Source organism: Pelodiscus sinensis, chromosome 23, assembly GCF_049634645.1.
Source record: "Pelodiscus sinensis isolate JC-2024 chromosome 23, ASM4963464v1, whole genome shotgun sequence".
NCBI lineage: Eukaryota > Metazoa > Chordata > Testudines > Trionychidae > Pelodiscus > Pelodiscus sinensis.
This window is the reverse complement of record NC_134733.1, coordinates 15,238,207-15,263,123: the sequence shown is the minus strand read 5'-3', so window position 1 is coordinate 15,263,123 and position 24,917 is coordinate 15,238,207. Positions and strand designations below refer to the sequence as shown.

Genomic DNA, 24,917 nt, shown 5'->3' with positions numbered 1-24,917 from the left:
CAAAGGGCAGTTATTCAAGACCCAATGCTGGGAACATGCAAGGGTCATCCCCAATGTTCCCGCTAATTGTTTCCATCCATGTGCAGAATAAATGTTGTTCTGTGCACCAAGGCATGTGTGATGTGCACCACCAATGGAAACCCCTGCTGCCGGCTGTGGGTGCTCTGCTAATCAGCTGGGTGGCCTTTGAATCTCTAGCGCTCAGCTTACAGGGAACGCTGATCATGCCTAGTTAATCATGCGGGTGCTACCTGCTCCTCACGGGTTCTCAACCCAGGTGTAACCCTGGGGGTACGCAGAGGCCTTCCAGGGCTGTTTCAACTAGCCTAGAGGTTTGCCTCGTTTTACAGCAGGCTCCATAGGAAGCACTAGCGCACACGACAACTCCACCCAGGCAATGGCTTGTGTCGAGTGCGCTCTACGGCCATGGAAGTGCAGCACTTCGGTTCCAATTGATTTATGTTATGGGAAAACGAGACAGGGAGCCATTGGCAACAAGCGGGCGCTGTGGCGCTTATGGGGTTTTGTAAGCGAGAGGCGAAACGTGGGGCACGCAAGACCCGTCAGACTCCTGCAAACGTGGGGCCCAGCCTCAGTGCAACTTATCAACCCTTTTCCTCACTCTCCTTCCAGGCCAGAGCGACCTGGCCTGCGCTGGGCGCTGGGCTGGCCACCGGGCCCTCCCTCGGGAAAACCAGCTCCAGCAAAGCGCTAGGTATGCCCCTTGCTTTGTGCAGGGGAGCAAGGCCACCCAAGTCAACAGGGCTGCTCTCCCGTGTAAAGCAAAGCATTTTCTCCAGGGCTCTGCTCCATCTAGGCCTGGCTGCCCAGCCTCCTCCAGCATCAGGCCTGCGGGGCCCACTCCAAAGCCCTCCAACGTCTCGCCCTTGGCATCAGCTGGGCTTTGCATCAGGCCCCTGCACGCCGGATCTGGCAAGATGCTGCACATCCGTATCAACAGGAGCGGAGTGGTGGAATCAGCCCCTGACGCCAGGGGAGACAAAGGCAAGGCCTTGCCCCAGCCAGCTGGCGCATCCGACAAGTCTCTATTTCCCAGCCGCCTGCTCCCAATTCCCCTGGCTCCATACCCCGCGAACCGCTGTGCTCCGGGAGAGCCAGCAAACGAGCCAAATGAGGGTCCTCAAGGTGCCGCCAGCACAAAGTAATTGGAGGACGAGCGCAAGGAGCAATTTACTCACTGACAGGGATGGGCCCAAATTTATTTGTCAGCTTTTTTCTTTTTAATTTGTCACTTTTTTTATGATTATTATTTTAAATAAATCACTCGGCGCGCTCTCGCCTCTGACGTGGGGCCCGGCAGGAATGCTGGGCGCAGATTTATTGTGAGCCGGAGCACCGCGCTCGGGAAAGGTCAAGTTAATTTACTCTGAGACGAGGAGACGGGGGGGGCTCATTTACACAGCTCCTTGCTTGCAGCTGGTGCATGCCAGCCCAGGGAAGGGCCTTTATTAGCCTCCCTCACCCGGCCTCCTGGAAAAATCTCCGTCCCCGAGGTGGGAGCTCACTTAGCCGTGGCGGGGGGCTAATCCGTCACACTCTCTCCGGAGCAGGCTCTTGCAACGGGAGACAGTGTTGCCTTAATGGCTGGAACCCAGGCCTGAGATGAGTTCTGTTCCTGGTTCTGCCACTGAGCATGAATGACCCTGGCCATGTTACTTCACCTCCCTCTGCCTCCATTTGCCTGCCTGTTCAATAAAGATAATGGCGTTTGGAAGGGCTCGCAGCCCCATGGCTGAGGCATGCACCAGGCAGGGTTGGAAGCGAGATGGCAAGAAGTAGGGATGTTTTCTTCACCTTCGCTGCTGGCTGGGGACTCTGGCTCTTTATGGGATGGCCAAGGCTGGTGAGGAACATCAGCCCTGAGGGGAGGTGGAGGCAGCATTAGTAAAGCTGGCCTCAGTGGGGTTAGCAAGACGCTATGGGGCTGGGGCAGCCGATTCAGGCTCATCCCTATGGGAACGGCCCCGGTGCCAGCGCGTCGGCACACGCATGCCCGTCTTGCCTCGCTCAACTCACCGCATGCCCCCTTGCTGATGACTTTGATCCGCCTCTGCTGATTGCACTGGGCTTTCTCCAGCTCACACTCGTTGCTGTAGGTGGAATAGTCTGAGCCACAGACAGGGGCAACCACGGATGGGCAGGTCATCTTCTTGCAGACGCAGGCGGCCTGGGAGGCATTGGTAGCGCTCCGCTCACATACGGCCCCGAAGCCGCACAGCATTCCTCGGCACACTGCAAAAGAGAGACCGAGAGGGGCCAGGTCAGCCCAGGGGAGCAGCCTAGATTCGGGGGTCTCGCACTGAGCTCAGAGGGAGTTGAATTAATTGGAGCTCAGAAGGAGAGCCCACGCTCCTGGCTGCTGTTCCTGACTGCCACAACCCCACTGAATCAGCCTGACACACTGCGTGCCTCAGTGTCTCCCCCTTCCCCCGCCCGATTCCCATCTGCTGTACGGAGAGGCTGCCTAGTGTCGTTATTTTCTTTGTGAACCTCTGATCGGTGCTCTCTCTGCTCAGCAAACTGGGCCCGAAACCCAGGGGTAAAGAGACTCCAGGGGCTTGCGGGTGAGAGACATGCTGTGGGGGGACATGCAGCAGCCAGTGAGGCGGCTGGAAGGATGAAGTCGTGGTCAGGGAAGTCAGTCACACAGCACCCAAAGTTAACACCACTATGAGCCAGACCCTGCCCTCGGTACTGCCACCTGCCAGCCGTGGGGCCTTTCCCTGCAGGTACCTCCCGCAGTCTGATGCCAACGGGCCTCCGGGCGCTTTGGGTCAGGCCCACCCTGCCAAACGAGGCCCCAAACGGAGGGGGTTTTACCCTCTCATAGCTTCCCCCCCCCACACACACACAGCGGGAGCAGCCTGACGCGGCCCGTCCCCGGGACATCCAAGTCCAGGGTCGCTCCCGTCTCTCGGTGCCTGACCTCACCCAGCCCCGCTCAAGACGGTGCTTCAGCCCCGCTCTCTGCCCTTTGCTCACCCCCGGCACTTGCACAACCTGCCTCAGCAGGCCCTGGGACCCGTCCCACTCCCGTGTTGGCAGGGGGTGACACGGCAGGGCTAGTCAACGCCCCATGGGGCGCATCTGTCAGACTCTCTGGGATTAGGGGCGGCTTGCCTCCAAAAAGGGGTTCTGTAATGCGGGGGAGAGTGAGACATGGCAAATTTAGAAATAGCCTATTTCGAAATAAAATCAAAGAAAGATAACACAATCTGCGGAGCGCAAATGATATATCCTATTTCGATTTTAGAGTGCAGCGTAGATGCACCCTCAATTATCTGGGAGGCAAGGGACTGAGCATTCAGAGACCTGGATCCTATGCCCATCTCTGCCACTGCCCAGTGGCATGACCTTGGGCAAATCCCTTCCCAGGGCCTCTCTCCCGCTTCCATCTTTTGTCTGTTTAGACCATAAGCTCTCGGAGGGAGAGACTCGCACTTACTCTGTGTACGACAGCATCTAGCACAACGGGGCCTGATCTCGACTTGGGCTTCTAGCCCCTACTAGGATACAAGGACACAGTGGTCATGGGGGCAGGGCGGGTGAAATTAACCAGGCCCTGGAGAGATTCTTGGCCCCACCAATGGAGGTAGATGGATGAAACCCACTGACCTCTCCCTCTCCTCCCCCCCACCACCCTGCAAGTATTCATACAAGGCTCACACCTCTTCTGGGCTCTCCCCAGCCCTCCACACCAAGCCGCATTTACAGACACCCGTTCAAATGAGAGAGAAAGGCAAATAACATAAATACCAGAGAGCAAAAGAAAAGTCTCCTCGCCTTGTAACTAACACACACACACACACACACACACACACACACACACAATCTTTATACATTGCAATTTCTGCAAATCTAGTGGGTTCACATGGCTGAGGGCTGGTGTCTTTCTAATAGGAGATGCACAAATCTCTTTATCACACACAGTAATCAGAGCAGCCAGCACAGACCAGTTTGGCATCTGAATTGCTAATGTAACAGGAAAGGTAATTTTTACATTTGCAGAGTTGGGGGACACACACGCGGGTTTGTGCGCACAGCACCATCACAGCGGTGGGAAGACGTGACAGAGCTCTCTGACCACTCCCGGGAATGTCCCTGACCCGTGGAGAACATGTCCCTGTCCATGCCCAGACACTGTGCACACATGGCCAGAGCGTGCCCTTTCACTACACATGCTACACACACTCACACTGAGCCCACACCACCTATACAATTGCAGGCACACACACTGCACACAAATCCACAGCACAGACTGTTCACCACATGGATCTATCACATACACGCACACACCTGCTGCTTCCACATTACAGACACACAATCCTGCCTATCCTTAGCTGTGGCAACATTCATTAACAAAAAAGATCTCAATGGATTTTAAAGCATTTTTACTATTTTTATTTCATTTTTCACACTTGCGGGAAATTGTGCTGGTGGGGATGTTGGACAGAGCGTGGGGAAGGGGAATAATTATTTAATGACGGCAGGCACAGAGATGCCAAACAGTTAAAGCTTTATCACTCTTAAAACACAAATTGTGAACATCGCCTGTCACAAAAAAGTCAATATCCTTAAATCAAAGACTCGCAAGTTCTCAAGCCGCTTTTCTTACTTCGCCTGCTGATCATTACGGCTGGAAATGATTTTTTGTTGGTTTGCGTGTGCCCAGTGAAACTGACGTGCATAGACATTTACTGATAAAAGCCTACATCTGCCCAGCCTCCGTGTGTTGCACCCACCCACCACCCCACCGTGTATAAGCTGCACGCAATACAGACACATTGCACTCATGACACACATGTCCACCCCATGCACATCCACACAATATACGTTCAACATGGAGGCTGACCTACATACTAGCGAGAGAGAGAAATCATAAAAGGCGAAATAAAAAGCTTGGCGGTGGCTCATTTACACTTCAATTCCTGGCCGCTTGGCTTTGACGGCTTTGAGATTTTGAGCTCATATGCACAGCAACAATGCGCCGCTAAGAGACTAATATCGTCAAATAAAAAAGAACTCTCTTTCTCTCCTGCCCAATATCTGAAAGCAATTTATCATTTTTATGAAGCTCTGTGGATAGTCTCTCTCACTCTTCCCTTGCTGCTGCGCACTCTCGCTCGCTCTTACTATGTTGTTTTTTTTTTTTAATGCAGATGAGTCTGTTTAGCTCCAAGATTAGAGGGTGCAAGAGAGGATCGACAGCGTGTGAATATGAAATGCAGGACAAGTGGGGATTTGCCAGCCCCACCCCCCCTCCCTCTCAAGCAGGTCTTCGGCGCAGAAGTGTAACTGTAGTGCATAATCAAGCTGCCACTCAGAGGGGACTGAGATAGAGCTGTCTCGGGGACCAGACTCCTCAAAGGGAAATGGAAATCGCCGGTGCGCCAGCGAGATGTGGGGACGCGGCGCAAACCTGGAGCAGATTTCAATTAGCTACCTGCATGGAGGAGACAGGGCAGAATGTGAGAGGGGTCGGGGAGCGAGGTGGTAGGAAGGCTGGTAGCTCTGCTGGCAATTACTGCTGGGCACAGAACGTCCAGGCCCCCCAGCTGTCCTTGGGCCAGGGCAGGGCTGGGCTGGGCTGGGCTGTTCGGGAGCAGTGTGGAATGACAGGTAAAGGAACTCTTATCCCTGCTGCTGCCCCACACCCCTCTGTAAGCCTGTGGGCTGGAAGTCACAAAGGCAGGCGGGGTCCCGAGGGCTGGCAGGGAGAGCTGCTAAGAAGCGCTGGTGATGGGGATGGAGTAAGAGCCCGGAGCACTGAAGGCGGCGTAACCCACGTACCCATCATTTGCAATGGGGAAGAAGATGCCCGTCAGGGGCCACTGAGTCTCCCCAGGGCACCCCGCTGCCATGTTTCCCTTCAGTGCTGCCCCTCGGGAGCAGTACGGGTGCCTCTGCATGGCACCGGAACCGTCCTTCCAATCACGCCGGCGGCCAGGCCTGTGCTCTGAGACTCGCATCCCACTCAGACCCAGGAGAGACCCAGCTGGCAGCGCCAGTGCAGCGGTACGGACACATCATGGCCTGGCATGCCAGCCTGGAGGATGGGTGGCCCCAGGGACAGGACACTGACATGAGGAGATCACTGTTCCATTCCTGGCTTTGTCACAGATTCCCTGTGTTACCTTGAGCAGCAGGGATGATATGGGGGGGCATGAGGGGTCATGTGCCCCCCAAGCACTGTGAGCAGGAGGGACAGCCAGCAGCCAGCTGGGGAGCTGGGGGGGGGGGGGGCTGGAGCCTACAGCAGGGGTCAGCCCCTCCCCACACTCAACACAGCCGCAGCTCGCACTGCTCTCTGGCTCTGTCACTCAGAGGAGGGGGGCGGGACCTCCTCTCCCGCCCCCCTCCTCTGCACTCTCAGCAGAACAGTGAGCTGGGGCTGCCTTGTGCCGCTGCTGCTGAGTGTTCATGGGGGGGACCTCTCCTGCTAGTCTCGGCCCCCAGCCCCACCAGTCCTCCAGGTTGCCTCAGTTGTGAGAAGAGGCAGGCCAAGGGCCGAGCAAGTGTGGGGAGGGGGTGGGGAGAGGGTGAAACGAGGAGGGAGAGGCAGGGCCAAGGGGGTTGTCCCCACCCTTCACTGAGCTGGGGGAGGGGTCATGTGGCCTCACCAGTCACCTCTGTTGAGCAAGTCACTTTGCCACTCCATGCCTCAGTTTCCCCCTCTGCAAAAGGGACCCAATAACACTGCCCTCCCTCGTAGGACAGGGCCAGGTGCTCCGACATTACAGCTGCGAGTGCCAGAGAAGTACCAGAGCAGAGTGAGATTCCCCAAGGAAAATGGGGGGGGGTTGGCGGGGGAGAAGGATGAGGCTGTGCAGTGGAGTTCGAGGGGGCAGGAGAACAATGGCTGGAGAGAGGCGAGTAATGAGCAAGAGCAGGAGTTTGTGCGGGGGTGGGGGGGCAGGATGAGACGTGATGTAAATGGATCCACTTGTTTAGACCTGTCTGCTGCTGAGTCCGGGCCTCGCGCTCGGGAGAGTGACTGGACGGGCTCCTCCCTCCTGGGGGAGCGCCCCGTAAACCTCCGCACAGCTCGCCCGTTCTCATCTTTTCTAACAGCCTCAAAGCTCTCCTGGGCCACGATGCTCACAAAGAACTTCACCACAGTTTGGCTGCAGGTGCCAGTGCTGGGGGAGCCGGCGGCTCTTACTACCTTTAAAATGCAACGGTGCAGCGGTCCGGGACCTGGCATGAGCTGGGGCTGCTCAGTCCTAGCCGCGGCGGGTCCCAAACCTCCCCCCACTGTGGCTCTACAGTTTAAATGTACTAAGACCCGGGCTGCCGGCACACCCGGCTCCTACTTCATTTAAACGGCATATGCACGAAAGCAGTGGAACTGAGCCAGGGCACAACTGACCTGGGCTCGTTTCTTCCGCCCCCCCCCCCCCCCCGCCTCGCTAGCCCCTCTCCCCACACCGCAGGGAGAGTCGGATGTAGAGAAACCGCCCTTTTGTGTCAGCCGAGAACACGCCCTGCCCTGCTCATCCTGCACCAGACACACCTTGTGAGCTAGAGGCTCCTGGAGTGACTCTGGAGGCATCAATAGAAATCCCCAATCCCAGTCGCTCCCCTCAAACACCGCGCTGACCCCCAGCCTCCCACCCCCAATCCCAGTCGCTCGCCTCAAACACCGCGCTGACCCCCAGCCTCCTACCCCAATCCCAGTCGCTCCCCTCAAACACCGCGCTGACCCCCAGCCTCCTACCGCAATCCCAGTCGCTCCTCTCAAACACCGCGCTGACCCCCAGCCTCCTACCGCAATCCCAGTCGCTCGCCTCAAACACCGCGCTGACCCCCAGCCTCCTACCCCAATCCCAGTCGCTCCCCTCAAACACCGCGCTGACCCCCAGCCTCCTACCCCCAATCCCAGTCGCTCGCCTCAAACACCGCGCTGACCCCCAGCCTCCTACCCCAATCCCAGTCGCTCCCCTCAAACACCGCGCTGACCCCCAGCCTCCTACCCCAATCCCAGTCGCTCGCCTCAAACACCGCGCTGACCCCCAGCCTCCCACCCCCAATCCCAGTCGCTCCCCTCAATCACTGTGCTGACCCCCAGCCTCCCACCCCCAATCCCAGTCGCTCCCCTCAATCACTGTGCTGACCCCCAGCCTCCTACCCCAATCCCAGTCGCTCCCCTCAAACACCGCGCTGACCCCCAGCCTCCCACCCCAATCCCAGTCGCTCCCCTCAAACACCGCGCTGACCCCCAGCCTCCTACCCCAATCCCAGTCGCTCCCCTCAAACACCGCGCTGACCCCCAGCCTCCGACCCCAATCCCAGTCGCTCCCCTCAAACACCGCGCTGACCCCCAGCCTCCTACCCCAATCCCAGTCGCTCCCCTCAAACACCGCGCTGACCCCCAGCCTCCTACCCCAATCCCAGTCGCTCCCCTCAAACACCGCGCTGACCCCCAGCCTCCCACCCCCAATCCCAGTCGCTCCCCTCAAACACCGCGCTGACCCCCAGCCTCCTACCCCAATCCCAGTCGCTCCCCTCAAACACCGCGCTGACCCCCAGCCTCCTACCCCAATCCCAGTCGCTCCCCTCAAACACCGCGCTGACCCCCAGCCTCCTACCCCAATCCCAGTCGCTCCCCTCAAACACCGCGCTGACCTCCAGCCTCCCACCCCAATCCCAGTCGCTCCCCTCAAACACCGCGCTGACCCCCAGCCTCCCACCCCAATCCCAGTCGCTCCCCTCAAACACCGCGCTGACCCCCAGCCTCCTACCCCAATCCCAGTCGCTCCCCTCAAACACCGCGCTGACCCCCAGCCTCCCACCCCCAATCCCAGTCGCTCCCCTCAAACACCGCGCTGACCCCCAGCCTCCTAACCCAATCCCAGTCGCTCCCCTCAAACACCGCGCTGACCCCCAGCCTCCTACCCCAATCCCAGTCGCTCCCCTCAAACACCGCGCTGACCCCCAGCCTCCTACCGCAATCCCAGTCGCTTCCCTCAAACACCGCGCTGACCCCCAGCCTCCTACCCCAATCCCAGTCGCTCCCCTCAAACACCGCGCTGACCCCCAGCCTCCTACCCCAATCCCAGTCGCTCCCCTCAAACACCGCGCTGACCCCCAGCCTCCTACCCCAATCCCAGTCGCTCCCCTCAAACACCGCGCTGACCCCCAGCCTCCCACCCCCAATCCCAGTCGCTCCCCTCAAACACCGCGCTGACCCCCAGCCTCCTACCCCAATCCCAGTCGCTCCCCTCAAACACCGCGCTGACCTCCAGCCTCCCACCCCAATCCCAGTCGCTCCCCTCAAACACCGCGCTGACCCCCAGCCTCCTACCCCAATCCCAGTCACTCCCCTCAAACACCGCGCTGACCCCCAGCCTCCTACCCCAATCCCAGTCGCTCCCCTCAAACACCGCGCTGACCCCCAGCCTCCCAACCCAATCCCAGTCGCTCCCCTCAAACATCGCGCTGACCCCCAGCCTCCCACCCCCAATCCCAGTCGCTCCCCTCAAACACCGCGCTGACCCCCAGCCTCCTACCCCAATCCCAGTCACTCCCCTCAAACACCGCGCTGACCCCCAGCCTCCCACCCCCAATCCCAGTCGCTCCCCTCAAACACCGCGCTGACCCCCAGCCTCCTACCCCAATCCCAGTCACTCCCCTCAAACACCGCGCTGACCCCCAGCCTCCCACCCCCAATCCCAGTCGCTCCCCTCAAACACCGCGCTGACCCCCAGCCTCCTACCCCAATCCCAGTCACTCCCCTCAAACACCGCGCTGACCCCCAGCCTCCTACCCCAATCCCAGTCACTCCCCTCAAACACCGCGCTGACCCCCAGCCTCCCACCCCCAATCCCAGTCGCTCCCCTCAAACACCGCGCTGACCCCCAGCCTCCCACCCCCAATCCCAGTCGCTGCCCTCAAACACCGCGCTGACCCCCAGCCTCCTACCCCAATCCCAGTCACTCCCCTCAAACACCGCGCTGACCCCCAGCCTCCCACCCCCAATCCCAGTCGCTCCCCTCAAACACCGCGCTGACCCCCAGCCTCCTACCCCAATCCCAGTCACTCCCCTCAAACACCGCGCTGACCCCCAGCCTCCTACCCCAATCCCAGTCGCTCCCCTCAAACACCGCGCTGACCCCCAGCCTCCTACCCCAATCCCAGTCGCTTCCCTCAAACACCGCGCTGACCCCCAGCCTCCCACCCCAATCCCAGTCGCTCCCCTCAAACACCGCGCTGACCCCCAGCCTCCTACCCCAATCCCAGTCGCTCCCCTCAAACACCGCGCTGACCCCCAGCCTCCTACCCCAATCCCAGTCGCTCCCCTCAAACACCGCGCTGACCCCCAGCCTCCTACCCCAATCCCAGTCGCTCCCCTCAAACACCGCGCTGACCCCCAGCCTCCTACCCCAATCCCAGTCGCTCCCCTCAAACACCGCGCTGACCCCCAGCCTCCTACCCCAATCCCAGTCACTCCCCTCAAACACCGCGCTGACCCCCAGCCTCCCACCCCCAATCCCAGTCGCTCCCCTCAAACACCGCGCTGACCCCCAGCCTCCTACCCCAATCCCAGTCACTCCCCTCAAACACCGCGCTGACCCCCAGCCTCCCACCCCCAATCCCAGTTGCTTGCCTCAAACACCGCGCTGACCCCCAGCCTCCCACCCCCAATCCCAGTCGCTCCCCTCAAACACCGCGCTAATCCCCAGCCTCCCACCCCCAATCCCAGTCGCTCCCCTCAAACACCGCGCTGACCCCCAGCCTCCTACCCCAATCCCAGTCGCTTCCCTCAAACACCGCGCTGACCCCCAGCCTCCCACCCCAATCCCAGTCGCTCCCCTCAAACACCGCGCTGACCCCCAGCCTCCTACCCCAATCCCAGTCTCTGCCCTCAAACACCGCGCTGACCTCCAGCCTCCCACCCCAATCCCAGTCGCTGCCCTCAAACACCGCGCTGACCTCCAGCCTCCCACCCCAATCCCAGTCGCTCCCCTCAAACACCGCGCTGACCCCCAGCCTCCTACCCCAATCCCAGTCGCTCCCCTCAAACACCGCGCTGACTCCCAGCCTCCTACCCCAATCCCAGTCGCTCCCCTCAAACACCGCGCTGACCCCCAGCCTCCTACCCCAATCCCAGTCGCTCCCCTCAAACACCGCGCTGACCCCCAGCCTCCCACCCCCAATCCCAGTCGCTCCCCTCAAACACCGCGCTGACTCCCAGCCTCCCACCCCAATCCCAGTCGCTCCCCTCAAACACCGCGCTGACCCCCAGCCTCCTACCCCAATCCCAGTCGCTCCCCTCAAACACCGCGCTGATCCCCAGCCTCCTACCCCAATCCCAGTCGCTCCCCTCAAACACCGCGCTGACCTCCAGCCTCCCACCCCCAATCCCAGTCGCTCCCCTCAAACACCGCGCTGACCTCCAGCCTCCCACCCCAATCCCAGCTGCAAAGGGTCAGAAAGCAGCGAGCTGGGCGGTGACAGTTTTGTCAGGGGCCACAGCCGTTAATTCAGGAAACAAAGGGAAATTGGAGGAGGAGGGGAATTGCTGAGCAGAGGTTGGTCCCTGTCTGTTCAATCCACACCCATCCTATCCCTTAGTTCCAATTTAGGACCAACTGAAATCAATATCTGATGGTCTGTGTCTCCACCATTTCCCATTACAATTGTGGCTCAGTGCAGCTGCGCCATTGACGGATGCATGCTCAGAAGGGGGGGAGGTGGGGGGAAGGCAGGAGATGCACTGGGGAGCGGGGGGAATTCTCTTTCAGCCCTTCCCTGGGGCACAAACACTCAGGCACATCCCTGCTGACCTATGTGCACCTCCAGGAACTCTTGTGCCGAGAGGAAGAGAGCAGTAATGCTATATTACGAGGACAATTATTTTAGCCACCAGCTCAATATTCAAACACAAGTGATGCTTGAAAACAGACCGGTTCTTGACCTGCTGACCAGGAACCCTTTCCATTTAGCCTGCTGATCCCATGCCCCCTGGGAGAGGGATGGGTTCAGATGAGAGCTCTCCAGAGATTGAACAAAGAATATTTAGACTGTACACAACCCTTTTGATCTGTATCTCTCAGCGCCGTTCGCAAGAGTGGTGCTGCTCCAGTGGAAGTCAGTGGAAATTTTACTACTGCCATCAGAATCACGGTCACAGCCCTCACTTACTGGTGACTCTTTTAGAATGCATTTCCTTTCTGTATTGCTCTCAGTCTTCAGCCTGAAGTTGGACTAGTCAGTTTCACTTTGGCCTCTAGCATCAGTGGTGTCAATTTCACTCTCCAGCACCAGTGCAATTCTCGGGTAGCAAACATTACAGGGAAAATGTTTATTTTTGCTTCAGAAAATATGGCACTGGAATTTAAAACACTGGAAACATTTCTGTTCTTCTCAATGTCTCATAAAAGCTTTTTTTTTTCTTTAATATTTTCAATTTGATCTGCTGTGGTCCTCTTTAACAGCAGTAGCTTCCTAGCCTTTGGTGTCATTTTTAAAATGAGAAATGTTTAAAAAAACAAACAACAGACATAATGACAGAAGGCAACAAAGTATAATGAGGATATATGGCTGAGTCTGCATAAGGATACTAAATTGAGGATTCATTTCTTCCACCTGAAGCGAAGCTAAACAATCAAACTTGGGGTAAATACCGACATTTAAACAAAAGACTAGGCAAGTGTGTTTATTTCACCAAAGGGACAGCATCAGCTTAACTTTGGCCAAATGCTTAAATTCTGTTAACAAAAAAAAGGTTTCAAAACACCGGAGGTCCTCTTTCACAGAAAAAAATCAATCAAACAATAATCCAAGGAATGTGGGGGGTTTGGAAATCCCAAACAGTACAGCATTAAGGGTACGTCTAGATTACATGCCTCTGCCGACAGAGGCATGTAAAACAGGCTATCCGACATAGTCAATGAAGCAGGGATTTAAATATCCCCAGCTTCATTAAAATAAAAATGTTCGCTGCGCTGTGCCGGCTCAGCTGATCGTCGGCACAGCGCACTAGTCAAGATGTGGATCGGTCAACAAGGGAAGCCTTTGTGGACCACTCCCTTATGCCTAGATTACATGCCTCTGTCGGTAGAGGCATGTAATCTAGATGTACCCTAAAACTGTAAAAATGATATTTTTTGCAGGGAGGGCGCAGCGTGTCAAAGATAAGGACTGCTGAAGTGGAATTTTCCCTCGCTGTCTAGTGGTGAAACTGACTTCGTTGGATTTCCACTGGATATGTCTACACAGGTATCCCGAAATAGCTACCCTGCGTCTTTTGAACGGGTCGCTATTTTGAAATATTTCACCATCCCTGTAACCCTCATTCTACCAGGAGTAAGGGATGGCTCGAAATAGTGCTTTATTTCGAAATCTGGCGCTGTGTCGACAGCGCCAAAGGATGTAATAAGCTATTTCAAAATAGACTCGAAATAAAAGATGCAATTTGCATAGCGCAAATTGCGTATCTTATTTCTAGATTTGGGTCATGTATAGACGTACCCAGAGAGACAGAAATCCAAACTCTCAAAATGCTAAACAGTAACAAGAAAATCGGATGTTTATGTTTCTTTCATTTTTAATAATGTCAGGTATTATTGGTAAAGAAACTTGATTGTTTACAGGGGATGATTTTAAATTTGATCTGACAAAGCGCCCGTCTGATGCCATGATGTGGCTGGATTATGCAAGAACAAAGCCCTGAGGGAATAAAATAAACACCTTTACGCTCCCATCAGAACTGAGAAATACAAACCAGGTTTATTATAACTGGCAAAGGCCATACAAGCCCTGCATAGCATGACATTCCTGCTGAAAACAGGAGTTTTCCTTTCCAAAAGGGATCTCTCAACATCTGTATTTCATTGTTGGGTATCCTGGAAGAAGTTACTACAGCCAGCAGGGAAAGAATATAAAATGGGAAAGTGAAAAAATTTTAAAAACTGAAAGAGGCGCTAAGTTCCCTATTCAGGAAAGCACTTAAAGATGTTTATAACTTTAATCGTGTGTTTCCTTTCCATTTTCTACAGCACATCTTCAGCAGGAACACAGGCGCTCTGCTGAATCGGAGCATAAAGAAATAACAAATGTGATAAAAAATGTTCTTGGGAGTCCCATCATAATAAAAGGTACAGCAGATTATGTCTGAGTAAATACCAAACAGCAGGAATATTACCCACAATGGCAGGGACCTCTTCGCATTTATGCCCATCCGTGTTTGGAATGACACGAATTTGCAGTTAAACATTAAAGGGGCTGCCGTCTCATCTGTCCATATGTTGTGATTCTGTGCATCCCTTACAGGCCACTACTCAATTGTGTTAGATTCTGAGGAAAGGGGCCACCACTGTGTGATATGTTTGTGCTGTGCCTAAGTATATGACTGTAGGTGAGAGGTGGACACGATACAGAGACGAGAGAGCATAGCGTAGCACGGAGACGATTTTAGCACGCTAATCGAAAGGAGAAGCTCTAGGTCAGGCGTGATCAAATTTGACTGTACTGCGACCCTCTTCGGACAACAAAAATTACTACAAGACCCAGGAAGGGGGACCAAAGTCTGGGGCGCCCAAGCCCTGCTGCCCTGGGCAGGGGGCCAAAGCATGAGCCCCAGTGCCCTGGGAGGGAATATGGGGAGGCAAAGCCCAGGCTTCAGCCCCAGGTTGGGAGCCTAGAACCTGAGCCCCACCACCCAGGGCTGGAATCCTCAAGCTTTGGTGTTGGCCCTGGGCAGTGGGGCTCCAGAATGTCTAGCACCAGCCCTGGCAACCCCATTAAAACGCATCTGCGACCAGTGTTCCCTGTAAGTGAAGCGCTTGGGCGATGCCCACGAGAGATTCAAATGACACCTAGCTGATTAGCAGCGTGCCCACAGCCGGCAGCCTGTGTTTCTATTGGGGGTGCACACTGACACATGCCATGGTGCATATAACAAAATTTGTTCCACACGTGGAAGGGAAAAATTGGAAGGACCATTGGCCGTGACCTACTTTGGGGTCCCAGTCCACAGTTTGAAAACCCCTATTCTAGTTCAGACAGGAATGAGTTCAGGGCAGTCCTTTGGCCTGCGTTATACAGGGCGTCAGACTAATTCACAATGATCCCTTCCGGCCTTGGAACCAGGAATTGCACAAAAGCTGCCTAGCTATCTATGGCTGTGTCCAGACTCAGGGGTTTTTTCGGGAAAAGTAGCCTTTTTCCGAAAAAACTTCCCCTGCGTCCAGACTCAAGCCGCGTTCTTTCGAAATTAAATCGAAAGAACGCGGCTTTTCTTTCGATGGCGGTAAACCTCATTTCACGAGGAAGAACGCCTTCTTTCGAAAGTTCCTCTTTCGAAAGAAGGCGTTCTTCAATGTAAATAGGGCTTCTTCGAAAGAGAGCATCCAGACTCACTGGATGCTTTCTTTCGAAAAAGCAAGCCGCTTTTTCGAAAGTTCAACGTGCAGTCTAGACGCTCTCTTTCGAAAGAGCCTCTTTCGAAAGAGGCTTGCAGTCTAGACATAGCCTATGTGAGAGAGTTATAGAAACACCACACACAAGAGACTGGGCGTAACCCTGACTGCCCTGAACTCCAAGGCTGTATCTGCGTTAGCAAAACTACCCCACCATACTCCCCTAGCACGGGCGGGGGTGAGAAACACCACCCACCTCAAAAATCAGGGGCAGGAGGTTGAAGCTAGCCAAGCTCACACTGGAAATATGAGGCTTAGAAAAAGAAACAACCAAAAACCCAGGGAACCTCAGAGCTAGGGGTGTGGTAACTCCTCCAGAGCTTTCTAAGGGAGATGAGGCTCTAGCTCTACCACTATGGGGCCAGATGTAAGGAAACCTTTGGCCTGCCTTGTAGGAGGCGGATGGTCTCTTCCAGCCTTAACATCGACACATGCACTTTCACCTACACAGCATGGTTTGACGACACAGTGGCCAAACCACCTGAGCCACGTCTACACTAGGGCTACAGCGACGCTACAGCCGAAAGTCAGCTTAGCTACGCAACTCCAGCTATATGTATAACACAGTTGGGCTATGTCTACACTCGCGGCTTCCTGTGCAAGAACTCTTGGGCAAGAAAACGTTCACACTGCCATGTGCGAGCTGTGCTTTTGCGCAAGAGTGTCCATGGCAGTGTAGACGCTCTTGCACAAGAAAGCTCTGATGGCCATTTTAGCCATAGGGCTTTCTTGCGCAAGAAATCCCTGCTGAGCGTCCACACTGCCCTCTTGCGCAAGAGCTCCTGCGCAAGAGGGCTTATACCTGTCAAAAAAGAGCGTAGCTCTTGCGCAAGGAGCCCCCTCTTATCACGCCGTACTGTAAATTTACTTGCACAAGAGCAGGTGGGTAGTGTGGACGCTCTGCAGATTCTTGCACAAGAACAGCCGGACTTGCGCAAGAAGCCGCGAGTGTAGACATAGCCTTGGAGTTGACATATCTTAAGACTTAAGTTGAGTTACCGTGGGCTCTACACTGGGAGCACAGGGGTCGAATGGAGAAATGCCCCCGTTGACTTCCCTTACTCTTCTCATCCAGGGTAGAGTAACAAGGGTTAACAGGAGAGTGATTTGCAATTGATTTGGCAGGTTTTAACTAGACCCGCTAAATCAACCACTGGTGGATTGATCCGTTGAGCCAGGCTGTAGTGTGGATGTAACCTTCACACCATTGCTCCCCTATCTGGAATTGCATTCATGATCAATTATGGATCTCTGTTCCCCTACAAGATCTTGACTAAGTCACAACCTATGAGTGCCTCAGTTTCCCCACTTGTAAAATGAGGATAATGTTCCCCATCACTAAGTGCCCTCCAATGGATGTTCTGAGTTATGAAGTGAATGGTGCAACAGTGGCCTGTGCTGGTGTGGAGAGGGATGCCAGTAGCTCCCATGGGCTCCTGGGCAAGGTGTGTGTGTGTGGGGTGGGACCTAGGGCTGGTCTGAGCCACATGGAGTGCATAGCGCAGTACTCTGGTGGTGCTTTAAAGGGCCATTGCAGCCTCAGTAGCTGGGGTGGTGGCCAGGAGCCCCGGGCCCCTTTAAATTGCTGGGCCCCGGGATAACTGCGTCCTCTCCCCCGCATCAGTGGGCCTGGGGGTGGAGGATCGTGTCTGAGGAATCTCGTGGCTCTAGTAAATCAAAGAACAAGGGGTCAGTGGTGCATTTGATAGCTCTTGGTGACTGGTAGAAAACTGGAGCTGAGAGCTGACCTTTCCCCAGCGCCCCAGGTGGCTGAAGGTGAGGCAGAGATGCAAGCAGAGCAGGACGAGCAATACAAGATTTCAGCAAGCTGGAAGGGAGGGTCGACTCCTCATCCAACTGCTCTTGGCTCTGCTGGAGCAGAGAAAAATATATATATATGTGCACAAGGGGGAGGAAGCAATAGGTGTCAGCGGGATTTATTTGTGCCAACACACTTGCTGCCAGAGTTAGGATTGCCATTGGTGCGGCACGCCTGGCAACTCGGTCTGAGCTCCCCATTGCTTCCTCCGTGGCCCAGTGCTTGCTAAGGAGAGGAAGGTTTAGGTGAAGAGGAAGGGGGTGGGGAATGGAAAGTTAAAGTAGCCTGGACTTGTATCCTCCTCCTAGCAAGGCCATGCCAGGCTCCCCCTGTAGGGCTACCAACTTTCCCATTGCCCAAAACCGGACACCCTTGCCCCGCCCCTTCTCTGAGGCTCCGCCCCAGCTCACTCCATTCCCCCCTCCTGCAATCGCTCCCTTCCCCCAACTTCACTCACTTGCTCATTTTCACTGGGCGGGGCAGAGGGACTGAGGTGCAGGAGGGGATGAGGGCATTGGCTGGGGATGTGGGTTCTGGGGTGGGGGTAGGACTGAGGGTTTAGGATGCTGCAGGAAGTTCTGGGCTTGGGCTAAGGGGTTCAAAGTGTGGGTGGAGGCTCCAGGCTGAGGTAGGGGGCTGGGGTGTGGGAGGGTGTATACGCTCTGGGCTGGCGCATGAGGCTGGAAATTAGGGGTGCAGGAGGGAGCTCCGGGCTGGGGCAAGGGGTTGGGATGTGGGGGTGAGGGCTCCAGTTGAGGGTGCAGGCTCCAGGCTGGGACTGGGGATGAGGGGTTTCAGGTTCAGTAGGGGGCTCCAGGCAGGGGCCAATGGATTTGGAGTGCAGGGGGGTTCTGAGCTGGGGAAGCAGTTTGGGGGGTAGGTTCTGGGAAGGGGTCTGGGTGCAGGCGTGGGCTCAGGGCTGGGGGTTGAGGTACAGGAGGGTGCAAGCTCAGAAAGAGTTTGGATGGGGGAGGGTGCTCAGGGCTAGGGCACAGGAGGGGTTCGGGCTGCAGAGGAGTTTGAGCGTGGAAGGGGGCTCAGGGCTGGGTTTGGGGCACAGGAGAGATTTTGGGGCGCGCCCTCCAGGCAGTGCTCCCTGCCAGCAGCGACATGGCCCTCAGCTCCTAGGTGGAGGCTCGGCCAGGCGGCTCTGCACCCTGCCAATGGGAGCCGGGGAGCCGGTGGCCAGGCAGGGAGGGGCCACGGGGCCACCAGGACCATCCCTCCACCTAGGAGCTAAAGGACACATCGTCATTTCCAGGGGCTGCACAGAGCCAGGTAGGGAGCCTGCCAGCTCCAGGCCAACTGGACTTTTAACAGCCTGGTCAGTGGTTCTGACTGGAGCCAGACACCTGGCAACCCTACCCCTGGGAGCACGCGGTGACCAGCTCCCTCAGGATGGAGAGCGCGAGGGAGCCTCTGCGGTTCCGGGACTGGGACAGCCAGGGTGATTGGGCCTTTCCTCCGAACGTCCAGATCTGGGAAAGGTCTCGGCCCTTCTCTGCCTGCGGGAAGGGACACGGCTTTCATCCTCTGACAGGAGTCTGTTTCTGCGGCAGCTGGAGGGGAGGCTGTCTGCTCCCCCTCCACTCCCCCGCCCTTCCCCACAACAAGCAGCAGCTGGTGGAATGAACTCCGACGTCCTCCCGCTATCCATCTTATGTCTACAGCCCTTCCCAAGCTGGGTGGGCTTGTTGCACATGGCGTTCCCAGAAGGCTTCCCAGATGAGGGACAGGATGGTCTCTCCAGCAGCAAGTAACAGCACAAACAGCGGTTGGTCACAGCCAACGAGCCACCCAAGGGACCTATGGGAGCACTCTCCCTTCCCCCCAGTCTGTAAAGATGCCGGGAACACGAGCAAAGCAACAAGGAGGCCAGTGAGAGCCCTCAAAGAGAACCAGCTGGAAAGGCAGGGCTCTGGGAATGGGATTCCACAATGACATCGAAAAGAGGCTTGGGGGGAGGGAGGCAATAGGGCTGGATGGACAAAGAAACAGGTGATGGAGGAGGGGGAAGGAGAGACTGGATTCATCCTTCCAGAGCAATATGGGTCTCATCCATGGGAGAAAGCGACGGTGGAACCAAAACTTGGTTTCAAACAATATGGCAGGAGTGGGCAAATACCGGCCTGTGGATCGGATTCGGGCCGCATGGGTTAGCTCCTGGCAGGCCCCCACCACTATATTTACCTACATGGCCGCAGGTATGGGTGACTGCAGCACCCGGTGGCTGCAGAACTCCGCTCCCAGCCAATGGGAGCTGCGGGAAGCGGTGTCCCAGTCCGTGCTGCTTCCCGCCGCTCCCACTGGCCAGGAACCGTGATCCGTGGCCAATGGGAGCTGCAATTGCAGGTAAACATAGTGGCAGCGGCCTGCTAGGAACTGCCACTGTGTTCGTACCCTCCCCATGACAGAGCTAGCCCAGTGCAAAATGCTGTGTAGACCCTCTTATTGGGCCCAGGAGCGGCTGAGGACAGTAGTCTGTGAGGGTGCAGGTCACTTGTATCCTCATGAAAACAACCAGCCTCCCTTGACTCGGGTTCTGAGGAGCACAAGCGGCCTGCAGCCACCCGGTGCTAGCTCTTCCTCCTCCCTTCCAACTGCGAATGAACTCCAACTCCAGGCCTCCTCAGTCTGGGCTGCCTGTGCACATGTCCCCGTATTGGGGAGCTCCAACAGCACCCTCCCCTCAGCCACACCAACAACCTCCCACTCAGACTGCAGCTCCTGCTTACCCGCCCCCATTTCAATAGATAACACAGGCCCCCTGGCCCGGCCTGCAGTGACAGACGCCCCATCCCGATTCTCCCTCTGCCTTCTATCCACCGCCAGAGCCGGCAGCCCTGTCACTCCCTTCCCTGCCAACCATTCCCTCACTTCCAGTACTCTCCGGGGTATACCTGGAAGTCTGCCTGGGACCTCGCACGAATAACTGAGCACTGATCCTCCTCCCAAAAACCTGGCGCTGCCTTGAACCCACCCCTTGGCCTCTCTGGAGGCGGCTGGCACTGGAAGGCAGAGTGCCCAGCATTCAAAGCAGGCAGCTGGGAGAGAGACTACGATATAGCGATTATACCGGGGGTGAGGGGAAGAATGGGGGCAAAGGAAGTCAGGAAGCCTGGCTTTGGTTCCCAGCTATGCTACTGATTTGCTGTGTGTGTGGGGAGAGGGAAGGACGCGTGCCTCAGTTTCCCCTTTAATAATAATTGCCACACTTTTGAGACCTGTGGCCGAAAGGCTCCGTATGAGCATTAAGGACTGCTACAAGCATAGCTTTGCGAGCCCAAGGCAATAGGCCAGGGCTACTCAACACGCGTTTGTTTCCGGCCCGTGGTACAGTTTGGGTTTACTGTGCAGTTTGGGTTGATATTAGTAGTTAAATTCCTGGACTGTTGTGAAGCAAAAACAAAAGAGTAGTCAATAGAATGGTCTTTTGTTGATATGCATTTTAGTAGTTAAATTCCTGGACTGTCGTTGCTCATTAAAAGTACTGTTATATGGGTGGAAATCAGAAGAATATTGAATTTTATTAATATCAGCACAACTGACTTAAATGGGGCCTGCGTGTTGTGTAGTTTTGCCTTAGTCATTGTATTCATGCCCGTCAGTGTGAAAGAAGCTATTTGCATATATATTTGCATGTACATGCACCCACACTTAAGTTGTGGCCCTCGGCATGGGCTGTGGGTATCATTGTGGCCTCCGGGCTTCCGAAGTTGAGTAGCTCTGCAATAGGCTCTGTAGAATACCTGGACATGGAAGTGTTTATATTATTGCTTGTGTTTATTGTTGTTAAGGCAGAGAAGGATTTGGGGCGTTTTAATGCTTAAATTGCTCTTTTTCCTTGCACTGAAAGAGAAAATATGCTCTGACTCCTCACTGATTGCTCATGACACACACACATGTGGCAGGCTCCCTCTCACTTTGCTTGCACTACTGCCCTGCAGATCCTGCTGGCTCTACCCACAATGCACTTGCCAGGAGATTAACATGAAGAGCCTGCTGGGAGTGTAGGGGTAGTCGCCACAAGCCTGCTTCACACCAGCTCGTGAGGACCAAAATCATCTCAGCCTCCTGCTCCTGGATGTTAATCTTGCAAGGAAAGTGTGTGTGTGTGGGGGGGGGGGGGGCAGCTGCTATCCAGAGGAAGGAGCAGGGAGGAATATCTAGAGCCAGAGAGAGAAGGATCCTGACAGTTCCATCTTCTCCCCAGCTGAACGCAAGATGTGCATTTGGCAGGCTGGACTGGCTCCAGGTCACAGAGGCGCTTGTCCCCTCTCGGAACAGGCAGAGAAAACAATCAGAAAAGCACAGTAGGAAACATGATTCAAACTCAGGGGTGGGAGACAGGAGGTGGATTCATGGTTTAAAATGTCTCTGATTACAGGAACTGGGCAGGGATGGGGGAGCTAGACATAAAATACCCCCACAGACACGCTGCTTGCTGCACTCAGGATAAACGGCAGGTTAGAATTCCACCAGGAAGGACCATGGGAGAGCATCCCAGTCCAGTGACAAACACACCAGCGGCAGAACAAGGGGGCAGTTCAGGGATTCTTGTCTGCTGAGGTACTTCTGGGAACTCAGCTGAGCCCACTGCCAATGTCACGTGTTACCCAACAGCTGGCAGACACCAAGCACTGTTGCCCAAAATTACTTTGTGCCTGAGAGGAGCAAAGCGCCAGAAATCGTTCACGCTTGCTGCACCCATCTCACCGTAACATGCTGGTGAAAGCACAGGAGCACTGCCTATCATGGCTCTTGGCTACACTGAGAAAATGCCCCCCACACAAGATCTTAAGCACAATTTTGCCCTTAGTGCTGGCGAGGTCTGCCAAACTTAGAAACCTGGTCGGGCTTGTCTACACAGGGACACACTCAGGAAAATTAGCCTGAATTAGCTAAAGGTGTGAATTTTAAAAGGGTTAGTTAAATAATACTGAGCCCTTGTGTAGACAATTAAAGATGCCTTCATTCATTTCCAAAGTGAATGAAGCTAAACCAAATTCAAATGCAGTTTAACCAATCCATTTAAAAACTTGATTCAGATTAATTTTCCTGAGTGTCACTTCAAATGACCCTCCAGCTGTCCATGAGCGGCTATCACATCTTTAAACAGGATTTGTTCCTGGCTATGTGAGGTACCATATAGTGCAAGCCCGCGAATGGGTTTTCTAACACGATGCATTTTCCCTACTACAGCATGGCCTCCCCATTTCCCTACCTGGACTAGAGTTTATACAAGCGTAATCCACTGGTGTGTTACAGGCACCTCTCCAGAGAGGCAACTAATCTATTACCGCACCAGCGGAGCAAACACTGGCTTTTCGGCTCAAACAACAGCAATTCCAGCTGTCAAGCTCTTGGGAGCCCTGGTGCATCAGACAAGATGGAGGCCCTCACAGAAACACCAGCATGTGACTCCTACTGCATCTGCCAGACGTCCCAACAAGCTTTGTAGCCAAAGGGTTTTCGCATCAGTGGCAGGCTGGCTTTAGGGCAACATGTCGAAACCTGTCCCTGCCTCATTGCACTATAGGGTCTTGGAAGGGACGGGGGAATATCCTGAAAGCAAACAGCCAACATTTGGGATTGCCAGGATGAGTATAGGGGTTAAGGCTTCATAGCAGCAAATTTTCTTTACTCTGATTCATTGCAAGTCCTTAGCCTTACATGTACTAGGAGAGGGCGCACACAAAAATGGCATAATAGAAATAGATTTAATCATTTAGCTGGCCAATTTTCCCTTGAATAGAACATTTCTGGACATGGAGATTATGCACCTATGAATGTTGAACACTCACTGCACCACCTCCACCGTTATCCAATAATGCTGTGCAAGAGGGACCCAATCAAACCCCTCGGTAGTTGAAAAGAATCATAGAATCATAGGACTGGAAGAGACCTCAGGAGTCATTGGGTCCAACCCTCTGCCCAAAGCAGGACCAATCCCAACTAAATCATCCCAGCCAGGGTTTTGTCAAGCCGGGACTTAAACACCTCTAGGGATGGAGATTCCACCACCTCCCTAGGGAATCCATTCCAGTACTTCACCACCCTCCCAGGAAATAGGTTTTTTTTTATCAATCTAGACCTCCCTCACTGTAACTTGAGACCATTGCTCCTCATTCTTCCATCTGTCACTACTGAGAACAGCCTCTCCCCATCCTCTTTGAAACTCCCTTCAGGTAGCTAAAGGCTGCTATCAGATCTCCCCTCAGTCTCCTCTTCCGCAGACTAAACAAGTCCAAATCCTTCAGCCTCTCCTCATAGGTCATGTGCTCCAGCCCCCTACTCATTTTCATTGCCCTCACCAGACCCTCTCCAACGCGTCAACATCCTTTCTGTAATGGGGGCCCCAGAATTGGACATAATACTCCAGTTGAGGCCTCACCAGTGCCAAATAAAGGGGAATAATCACTTCTTTAGATCTGTGCACAATACTCCTCCTAATGTTCCCCAATAAGCCATTAGCCTTCTTGGCTACAAGGGCACACTGTTGATTCAGATCCAGCTTCTCATCCCCAGGCCCTTTTCTGACGAACTGCTGCTTAGCCAGTCAGTCCCCAACCTGTAACAGTACTTGGTATTCTTCCGTCCCAAGTGCATGACTCCGCACTTGTCCTTGTTGAACCTCATCAGATTTCTTTTGGCCCAATCCTCCAATTTGTCTAGATCACTCTAGACCCTATTCCCACCCTCCAATGTAACTACCTCTCCCCCTAGCTTCTCCCCTCTAGAATCTTTCCAGTGGCTTCAAAGGGACCGGCCCCCTGTTCATAAAAGCTGTGTTATCAGAATAAATGGTAAACTCATAGCACACAAACACACAGAGCTCAACTCAATGAGCAGTAAGAGGACAGGCACGAAGGTAAGTGTTTGAAGGGGAGTATGTGACAAGGAGAGAAAAGAAACATTTGGAGGGATACTAGGAGATAATTTCATCCTATTCCTTCCTGCTGGTTCTAAGCAGTGGAAAATTCAGGCGGAATATTAAGGGGAGAGAAGTTTGGCTTTAGCTGTTAGGCTGAAAACTAGTCCCTGGAAAGCTTCATTGGTCAAGTCATTTAAAACCAGATAGTACGAGGCCCTGGGGAACAATCTTAGATTGGTCAGGATGCAGGGGAGGAGAGGAGTAGCTGAGATGATCTAATAGGTCTTTTCCATCTCTAATGCGTATTGATGGCAACCTAGCTAAGAAATGCATCTATGTATCTCTTTGCTCAGCATCCCTGCCTTGCAATGGATTGCCCAGGAGTGCTACATGGAGCATGAGTTTAGAGAGTTAAAAAAAGAGAGATTGTTTCCTGTAAAAAAACTTAGATCCATATTTAAAAGAACAGACACTGTAACAGTGGACTCATGCAGGACTTTCCCCCACCTACGACAGGGGCCCGCGCTATAAGGGGACAATTAGGTGGCAATTTAAACATGGTAGAAGTTTCTTTCCAAGCCCTAGACAGTTATCAATGGGTTCAAACACTGAGCTTTTTCAGTCCTCTTCTGGATACCCTCTGGCCCTACCTCCTCTGAGGGCATTTCCAGCCACCTGTGTGGGATAAAACCTCCTCCTTTCCCATGCTCCGTGGCAGCTAGTTCTGGCACAGACCCTGAGCCATCTTCATCGGGAAGGGGCCCGGATCGTCACAACTGAA

General features: G+C 54.6%; 1 protein-coding gene across 3 annotated transcripts in view; it reads right to left on the bottom strand.

The window, feature by feature from the left end:
* Nucleotides 1-24,917, bottom strand: part of AGRN (agrin) — a 265,314-nt gene that overhangs the window by 82,897 nt on the left and 157,500 nt on the right. For all 3 annotated transcript variants that reach the window (XM_075906396.1, XM_075906397.1, XM_075906398.1), the window contains one exon: nucleotides 2,038-2,253. In XM_075906396.1, the coding sequence (XP_075762511.1) occupies nucleotides 2,038-2,253 (216 nt within the window). The remainder of the gene's footprint in view (nucleotides 1-2,037; nucleotides 2,254-24,917) is intronic.